This window comes from Hyperoodon ampullatus (assembly GCF_949752795.1).
Source record: "Hyperoodon ampullatus genome assembly, chromosome: 1".
Classification (NCBI taxonomy): Eukaryota; Metazoa; Chordata; class Mammalia; order Artiodactyla; family Ziphiidae; genus Hyperoodon; species Hyperoodon ampullatus.
In genome coordinates this window covers 118,312,164-118,322,436 of record NC_136914.1, presented here as the reverse complement: position 1 = coordinate 118,322,436, position 10,273 = coordinate 118,312,164, and the positions used below count along the sequence as shown (strand labels likewise).

General features: G+C 39.2%; 1 protein-coding gene across 1 annotated transcript in view; it reads right to left on the bottom strand.

Moving 5' to 3' along the window:
• Positions 1–3,642: 3,642 nt before the first annotated feature.
• The window catches only part of LYST (lysosomal trafficking regulator), a gene marked incomplete at both ends in the record, with an annotated part of 150,969 nt that continues 144,338 nt past the window's right edge, over positions 3,643–10,273 (bottom strand). Inside the window, 3 exons of the mRNA XM_079697574.1 lie at positions 3,643–3,781; positions 4,722–4,793; positions 5,205–5,361. Of these exons, the coding sequence (XP_079553700.1) occupies positions 3,643–3,781; positions 4,722–4,793; positions 5,205–5,361 (368 nt within the window). The remainder of the gene's footprint in view (positions 3,782–4,721; positions 4,794–5,204; positions 5,362–10,273) is intronic.

The window sequence follows — 10,273 nt, the reverse complement described above, 5'->3', positions numbered from 1 at the left end:
AGGGGGCACTCCCCGGCAGGCAGCGCCAAATCCGGAGCCCCAGACATGCACACTCCCCTTTCTGGGAGATCCTCGCAACCCCAGGAAAGGAGAGGGTGCACACAAAGATGGTGCCTGCTGCCTTGGCTGTCCTTGGGGTGTATTTCAGTGGCCTCCAGAAATGTGTTAAATGCCTGCCCCTCAGGCTGAAGCTTTCAAGACAGGCAACAGGCCTCTTACACTGAAAGACTGGGCACAGTTCAGTCCCGGCCTCGGTGCTGGGCCCTGGGGTGTTAGCCTGGTGAGTCCTGGAGAGCCCTTGAAGGTCTGCTCTTCAGATGCTATAGCCTCGTGGGTCTCAGGGACGCAGCCGCACTGGCTTTCCAAGCTAGATGGTTTTGGGGGGTTCATCTCTCAGGTGTAGGTCTTAAAAGTTGGGGTGCCCGATGTGGAGGTCAAAGCTTCACTCCTCAGGGAGAAGCTGGAAGCCGTCAGCCCCCCAGCCCACCCCTGACTGTGGGTCGCTGTGCCAGGAGTGGGGTTTAAGGTGAGAGCACGTCTCGGCCTCTCCTACCCGTTTTGATGTGGGTTTTGTTCATCAGATTCTAAGAGTCGCTTTGCTAGTTCTTGGATTTCTTTCAGAGGAAATTGTTCTGTGTGTAGCTGTAGATTCAGGGTGTCCGCGGGATGCGGGTGAGCTCAGGGTCCTCCTGTGTCACCATCTTGAACCGGAACCCCTTGTAGCTCTTCCGTCTTTGATTCAAAACATTAACAGGTCATCCAAAATAGTGAGAAGCAGATCACCAGGAATGAGCTCTGAAGGGCTGGAAAGAATTCCCCACTCCTCCCCTCCCCTCCCCCATCACCTAGTACTGGGCTTGCACGTAATTGGCAAAATCAGTGAACGTTGCTGAAAGGAAGAGTCAAGCTGAGATGTGCAGGTAAAGTGGGGACATTCAGGTTGGCAGGCTTACACTGATAGATGCTGCTCCTGAGTTCTTCTGGGAACAGACACCTAGAAGCAGATGTGCCCTCGTCTTGAGAATCCTTCAAACACTGCAGATGCAAAGCAGAAAAAAAGAGTAATTCTGAGTTCCTGGAGTGCTGGTGGTTGAATTCACCCACCTTTTGCGAGGCCCACCAGAGGAGCTGAGGTGTTTCCCTCACTGAGCCTCTGTTCACTGACGCTCCTGCCTCAGGTATTTGCATGTGTACTGCCTGGAATACATGTGCTCCCATCTGCACCTGTCAAATTTCTCTTCATCCATTAGACAGCGGCAACAATTTGACTTTCCTGGATCCTCTTGATTCAGACTGAATTCTTTAGTTGTATTCTCTCAGAGGACCCTCCACTCTTCCTTCACAGCACTTACCACGTTTTGTTAACTACGCACGCTGTGTTATGGACAGCATGTTGCCCTGGCAGTGCAGGGAACAAACTGGACCTCAGTGCTTAGTGTGGCACTTAGTACAAGTAGGGGCTCAGTGCAGGATCTGCTATTGGGGGTGGGGAGGTGGGAGGGACATAGTCTTTTCTTTTTAAAAATGAGTGGTTTGACCTTAGGACTTCTGTCTAAACTCCATTTAAAGGCAGTAAAGATTGAAATATACAAGTTCTCACAAAGACCACAATTAAGAAATGAAAGTTATCCTTTTCTAGTGACATAAATTTATAGGGGAGCTAAAGAGAGAAACTATATGGGTTACCAAAAACAGCCACCAATTTGAGATCTGGTCATAATATTTAAACTGCAGTGAGAATAGGTCCTCAAGTCTATTTTTATGAAATTTATCCCCACTGTGAAGTGGCAGTGTGTACAAAGGTAACAGAGCTTGTGATAGTTTACAGAAATATTTGCTACAACATGCATATTATGAAGTGCTTCAAACATATACATATTAAGTTTCATGCTGAATAAATAATCCCCCCAATTTCATTTTTATTTTTACATAAAAATATAATATTGCACTCTTAACAAGACCAGTCATTTTGCATATTTTCTCTTTAGATAAATGATGAAATTCAGCCTTAAAAAAAAAAAAAAAGACTGAGTAGCAACCTTATTCTAATAAGGGACTAATGTAAAGTTCTCAGTAGAAAAATGAAAGTTAGACAATAGCTGCGATTTTTTTTTTTAAACAAAGCAAATCACTTCAACGTGAATAGGAATAGTCTCATCTCTGCACCTATTTGGACCTCAGAATTAATAGGTGGTCTGTGCAAACCATGATCTCAGTGCAGCCGTGAAGTGCTCTTACCTGTGTGTGCAACTGAAGGTTACGAGCATACGTAGCCACTTGCTTCCTCTTGTATTTATCTTGACAGCAGAGACTTTGCAATTGTATTTTATACAGTTTTTAAGCAGAATGTTTTTAGAAAGTCTAGAAGTTACAAAAGTAGTTCTGTAAACACCATATGAATTAAATTTCCATAACAAACACGCAAGTAGTTCTTAGGCAGGAATACATCTTTTTATCTCATGGTAACATTACTGAGCTTATTTTACAGTGTTTTCAAAGCGAATAAAGCAGCACCCCAAGTAAAAATAGAGCCATAATATCATGACAGACTATTCCAGGATTTTTAGGAATTCTGTCTTTATCATGTGTAAGTTTGCTGTGGAGTACACAGATTTTTCTGTTGTTCCTAGAATTCTCAAGTGGTATAGGTTAGTAGAAACAGTGGAAACTGCTTCCTAAAAGAATTATTCTGCCTCCTGTTTAAAACGAAGTAAGCTGTGTCCTTTGGGGAAGAAAACTCCTCCTGCATATTAGATTAAATGCCTTAACTGGACTGCATTATTAATATCTGTGCAAACTTTTTCTGAAATGGAGGCTTTCTATTGCAAATTGTTAAGTATTCAATGCTCTGTAAATGGCAGATATTAAAAGAATTATTATTGTGTTTAAATCTTAGTGACTCAACTAAGGATATTCCATATCTAGTGTTATGGATTTTAAGTAGGATTTTTATGAAGAAACAGAATGTGTCTGAAAATCAAAGATACTTGTGTTGTTGTTTGTGACTGTCAAAAAATTCTGGTTCTACTTTGAGCTAAGAAGGCAACAGGCAAAAACTGCCTAACACTGAGATTCACATATTCAGATATTCCAAAAAATCTTTGGTGCAGAAGCACCTACTGAATTACATACTTCTCAAAGAAAGCAATGATCAAGTCCTGAATTCTTTATCCTTATCTTTCCTTTTTTGGGGGGAGTGGGGTGGGTGTGTTATCTTGGCAGAAAACTTTTAAAATATAATCTTTAGAACATTTTATACAAACAGCTAACCAATTTAAATTCTACTGGCTTTTTTGGAATAATAGAAAATAGAAAGTAATAGAAAACAGAAATAGATGCTCATCTTTTCTTCAGAATCCTCTATGGAAAAAAACCTTTAAGAATATGATTTTAATTTACTGTGCCAGACTTAAACCTTGTTGGTTAGTGCATACTGACACACCCTCCAGGTTATCACTAAACAAAACTTTCCTCTCAGGACCTTGTGAGGCTGCAGAATTTTGTGCAGATGAATAGACTTTATCATTACTTGGATGGTTTGTTTGGTCATCCAGTTCTTCGGGTTTGACCTCCTGTAACTGGCGAGGTCAGCAAATCTAGCTTGGAGTTGAAGTGCCTTGCAGAACGCGAGGTTCTCCTCACTCATCCCGCCGCATAGCTGCTGAGGAAGGAATAGAACATTGGCTGTTTCAGGCGCTGCTGGTCCTTCCGACACCAGGCGATCACGGTCCCATCACTGTTGGCTGTGTACAAATGGTGGCCATCGCAGGAAAATGTAAGGCTGTGGAAAAAAAATCCCATTTGTATATTGTGTCTCTGAAAAGTGTATCAGCATATTGGTGATCACATGAAAATCAGTGTAAGGGGGTTAAGATATCTTTACTGGAGCACAGAGACAAACAAAATGACGGCCTACAACGCATTGTTATTGACTGTAATTCTAATATAGTTTACTTGCTCTGCTGGCATGTTTGTGAAGCTCCTTCTAACCAAGTGATACAGACTAAAACCAGGACCAAAAGGATCGGTACGTTCTGTTCCTTCTTTGCATATTTTCTTTTCCCTTCTTGTTTAGCCTGATTACTTAAATTACAAATACTTGGGTACAGGAAACTTCGAAAAATACAGCAGTACTACACCTTCTCTCTATAGAAATGAATGGTGATTATTTTATGGAGGTATTTTATTTCCCTGAAAGGGGAAAGGGTAAAAAATGTAACATTAATACATAATTAATTTAGGTTCATTAAACTTTACATTTAGTGGATTAAAAATAAGTTTATATTAATAAAGTAGAATTTGAATCACTTCCTTCCAATTGAGTTTTTAAAGTCAAATTTGTTAAAAGAGCAAAGGGTAACTGGTTGTTTAGCAGTCCTGTCAAGCACACTCCTGTAGCCATCAATCACCATTATGGGATTTTCCATAAGGAAAGGGAAAAAATCCATTACTTCTGCAGTTCAAGAGGCCTTCCCTGGCGCGAGCCCAGCATGCCTGCCTGTGGGACTGTGAGCTCCTGACCCAGATTTTGAACTCCAAGAAGACAAGCATTTTGCCTCCTCTTGCCACCGGGCCCCGGACATCCTGGGCTTCGATAAATGACCGGCTGTTTATAATGACTTTCATTACGCACTTCTTTACCTCTGTGTGCTTTACTGTCTCTCCAACAAAACAGTCACAGAGTATGTTATGAAGAAAAGAAGAGGTGGGGGAGGTTTTACCTTACAATAGGCTTATTTGATTTAGGAAATGTAATTTCCCGCACAGGCTTTAGGTCCCAAGTACTCCATAACCTAGAGGAAGAAAAAAGTCATCATCTAATTATGCAAACTAAAGTTTGCTTCCCTAAAAATGGAACCTACGTGTTTACTTGTTAAAAATCATCTGGAAGGAAACACAATAAACGATTAACAGTAGTTACTTCTGGGCAGTTTGCCCAGGTGGGTGGGGAGAAAGGAAACCTAACTGTATATTTTCAGATTGTTACTCTTTCATAGTTGACAAACAATATAAAATTTCAAAAATGTATTAAAGCTATATTTACTATTTATAAATAAAACAAAGAACTGAAGAACCGATATCCGAAGGTGATTTTAAATCTCTAAATATTAAATATTATTATGTTTAGATAGTAAAAACCAATTTTTGAAACTGCTGTGCCCTTATAAACAAAAGTACACAAAGAAATAAAAAACTCCTCTTACCTTACAATTCCATTTTCTAATCCCCCAGCAATCACGTTGATAGATATTCCCTCAGGTTGGTTAGAGAAAGCCACGGAACAAATGATCTCTCTGCAGTGGACATGTCCAACGAGGTCCCCGTTCACTGTCCAGAGTCTGAGGTCACTGCCCCCGCCAGCTAAAATGCCACAGTCACCCGCAGGTCACCAGGCTGTGGGTGTCACAGAGCCCCCTACACTGGGCCCAAGAGGGGCATCCCTGAGGGCCTAGCTTGTTTGTTTTAGTGATGAAGTTTATAGGCAACTCACAACTGAAGACTGTATAAATGGAAATACTGCATTGTAAGTCACACAGAGTTGGCATATTTATCTAGAGATGATGACCAGTGAAAAAAAAGAAAATAAAAAATTAAGCTACAAGGTAGAGCAACAATGTAAATTAACCATGAATCTTTCTGTAGTCATGATATTTCAGCATACAAACTGCCAAATCTGAATTTGAAAGTACCTAGAAAGCTAAACAATCTCCAAAAAGAGAAGAAATTATTCTGTGAAACTAACTACAAGAAGTGACTTTCAGGACTTCTGAAGAAAAAAAAAATTACAGTAAAAGCTGAGTTAAAAACTAATTCTTTAAAAAGAAAAAGAAAGCTAATTCTTCAGAATGTCTAAGATTGACTCTTACAAATCAATGTCTTATTAAACAAATTTTTTTTCCTTTCAAAGACCATGAGTAACCAAACTTTTTGTAGTTTTCCAGGGGGTGGAGGAGACACTAATTGCTTTAATATCTTCTATAAACTCGGGATGTGGTTTAGGGCCTCATGGTGATGTGTCCAGCCTTCTTTGGAGAAATATTCTCATACTGATAAGACAGAGGTTAAGAGGCATGATAAAGTTTGGACGACATAGTGTGTTACTACACTTAATTTTATCTCTCCATTAGAACTAACAGAAAAGCAGAGAATGTGTTTCTCTCTTTATTAAGGAAATGAAAAGATTTTATAGCAAAGAAATAAATATTGGAAATACTTCTTTACCTAAAGGTATGTGAAAGACCTTCAAATGTCACCAACCAAAATGCCTAGTGTGTTGCAGTATCATTCACAATAGCCAAAAGGTAGGAACAACCTAAATGTTTATCAAGAGGTGAATGGATAAACAAAAATGTGGTATATCTATACGATGGAATATTGTCTAGCTACAAAAAGGAATGAAGTTCTGATACAGGTACCAACATGGATAAACCTTGAAAGTGGTACGCTAAGTGAAATAACCCAGGCACAAAAGGACAAATACTGTATGATTCCACTTATATAAAATATCTAGAATAGGCAAATTCACAGAGAGAGAAAGTCGAATAGAGGTTACCAGGATCTGTTGGGGAGGGAGAAGTGTGGGAGTTATGGTTACAGAGTTTCTGTTCAGGTGATGAAAAAGTGTTTAAAGTGGACAGTGGTGATGGCTGCACAACACTGGGAACGTAATAATGCCACTGAATTGTATTCTTTAAAATGGTTTAAATGGCAGCTTTTATGTTAAATATATTTTACCACACACATATACACACACACACACAAAGATTAAAAAATGCCCAGTGGTCTACTTCCCATTGTAGAATATCGATTAGGAGAGATTATCCAAATAAAGCATCAAGATATAGGAGACTCTGGGGCTTCCCTGGTGGCTCAGTGGTTAAGAATCTGCCTGCCAATGCAGGGGACACGGGTTCGATCCCTGGTCCGGGGAGATCCCACATGCCACCGAGCAGCTAAGCCTGTGCGCCACAACTACTGAGCCTGCGCTCTAGAGCATGCGAGCCACAACTACTGATCCCGCGTGCCACAACTACTGAAGTCCACGCACCTAGAGCCCGTGTGCTGTGACAAGAAGCCACCGTAATGAGAAGCCCGCACACCGCAATGAAGAGTAGCCCCTGCTCGCTGCAAGTAGAGAAAGCCCGCGTGCAGCAACAAAGATCCAATGAGCCAAAAATAAATAAATTAAAAAAAGAAAAGATATAGGAGACTCAATATGCTAAAGAAATACAATTATAGCTGATAAACTCATCTTTTACGTAAGTGGAGATTTCACTCTTTCTTTTGAATTTAATATCTAATAAAGATTTTAAAAAAAATATAAAGTAACCGGATGTGTACTAGTAAGGTCAGAAGGCTTACTGAAGTCACTGGATACACATCCATAAAAGATATTGATGTAGGGGTTGGTAATTGTAAGACACAGCTACTGCATGGCTTAGTTCTTCAAAATAAAACATCTAAATGTGGTCCTCAACTCTGAAGCATGGTATGGAACTTAACAGGCAAAGAATTACCCTAGCAGATTGCCCAGAAACTTGGTCTACCACAAAACCAAGTAACCACTCATCTGCCTAAGATTATAAATATATATTAAAAAAAAATCGAGGCCCTTACCCAATACCGGATTGCTTTCATGTATAATTTAACGTATCAACTAAAAGTCAGAAAGTTGGGCATTCCTGAAAAAATCTTTACTCTTCCTATACATCTTCATCTAAATTAAAAGAAATTGGAGAACTACCCCCTACTCTGAACCTTAGAATATTATATTAACTTCAGAGTACCACTGGCAACACAGGAAAAGGCTATGTACCCTAGTTGAAATGCATATATTTTGATATAGTGGCAGAATGATTTTAAAAAGTACAGAAACCATCTACTATAATATTTACATAGCTTAATAAATTTTACATCTTATCACTATAACAACCACATCCCATAATAAGCCCTGGGAAATTAGGATCAGGAGGAATGAGTTTGCCAGTGTATCTTCAGCCCCAATACAGAAATTTTTGAGATTATATATGTATATACATACACATACATATACACATTATATATTATATATTATATATACATATACATACACATGCATATATATTTATTTCTCTTAAATTTTGAATTTAAAGTTACTTGGATGGTTCTCACTAAAGTGTCAAGACTTTTGGTAGGCTAAATCTGATAACTTTCTTCCCTTCCTGGACTGTAAGAATAGGAGAATGAAATATAGTCTGGATCACTTAACATAAATTTGTCCTCTCTTTTAAAAAATCATTATTTTTATTATGCTGTCTATATACCACTTGCTCTTTATGAGTCCTCTTCTATATGCATTGAGAGGCCTCAAACAAGTTCAGAAGTCCTTTTTGTTCAAAGTGGAAAGAAAGTTCTAGCCATTACTCTATTATACTGTGCACACTACCTAGGGGCACCTGAACACCCTACTAGTGAGCTGGTAATTGTAAGCAAAAGTAATTTGGTTCCTTGTTCCCATGTGACTAGCTAATATAATATCACAGATATAATAAATCACTACTGGCAGCAGGAAAGTAATTAACTTTACAAAATTCGGTTCCCTCGGGATCAGTCCTAACTTCCAAATGTTGCCAAAGAAGAAAGTAGAGAACTCTATATAAATAATCATTATATGATTCCCCCAAATTCCCTCTTGATGTGACATACTAAAAGCCACTAATGTACAAATCAAGGAGGAACAATTAGCAAAGTCATCAATCATCTGCCCACACTTATATTACCAAAGTCAACTATTTAAGATCTTCCCCCTTAGTTATGCTGATTAGGAAATAAAAATGTTTTCATGACATTATTTTATGACTAGGGGTGAAGACTGGCAAATACTTCACACTGAAATCTTGAAGCATGACTGAAGATGTTACTTTTCTTGAATACAAGCATGAATGAGTGTTTTGTAAAAACAAGAGTTTTATTGTGTACTAAAATAAATATTCGGACTTCGTCCCAGGTCCCTGGCATAGAGCTTACAGCACCTCCCACTTCCAGGGAAGGGAGAGGGGTGGGAGGTTGAGCTCAGTTCCTAATGGCCAATGATAGAATCTACTGCCTACAGAATGGAACCTTAGAAAAACTCCTAAACAACAGGGGGAGGAGAGTTTCCAAGCTGATGGGCACACTGACATGCCAGGAGGGTGGTGCAGTCTGACTCCACAGGGACAGACCCTGTGACCTCACCCTACCTACCTTTTCTTCTGGCTGTTCACTTCTATCCTTTGTAATGAACCACAGTAGTAAGTACAGTGTTTTACTGAGTTCTGTGAGTCATTCGAGAGAATTATCAAACCTGGTGGGGGGTCTTGGGACTCCCAAATTTGCTAACTTCAACTAGTTAGTGTCAGAATTGAATTGCAGTGTTGGACACTCAGTTGTTGTCATAGAATTGGAGAATTGTTTAGTGTCTGGAAAGACCACACATTTGGTGTCAGGAAAAAACAAACAATATGAAAAATGCAAGCAAAGGATAAAAGACCACCCACTGTAGATGTGTCGAAGATATCTGTACTGAGTGGACAAAAAGAAACAGTTTTTCAAAGGATCCTTTCAATTAATGGAAATGCAAACAGAAAATGTATGAGCTTTTCAACAGTTCTTTCCCTCTGGATGCATCAAGTTTTTAATATGTATACATGAAAAAACTAAAAGCCAGACCTTTGATTAGGAGATATATCTTTGTCATGTAAATTTTGGGCAAATTATACTTCCATTATTATTTTATACTACTCTCTCACAGGAACTACAAGACACATGCAGGAAGTTGATCATCTGCTGATGCTTTTCATTTAGTCAGGAGGGAGGTAGCAAAGTCAGTAGTTAAAAAGCAGAAGCAAAAAAGGATGGAAAAATAAAACCAAAGAAAATTCAGATAATTATGTAACAGTAATTTGCTTAACTTACATGTGCTCAAATGCAATCTTACATATATCAGAAAAAAGTTAAATTATGACAATACTAACTCTTGCATAAGTAGATGCCTAAATTGATGAACTCAATCTTCAACCTTACTGGTTTTTTTTTTTGGCCTCGCTGTGTGGCATGCTGGATGTTAGTTCCCTGACTAGGGATCAAGCCCATGACCCCTGCATTGGGAGTGTGGAGTCTTAACACACATACATGCTATCACCTAAGTATACAGATCTGGCAGGGACCTGAGAGATGTAATGCAACAGTTTAACCTATGATGTAACCAGCTGGCTGAATGCACTGTGAGTGCAACCACCCTGTGCTTTGGTTTTGG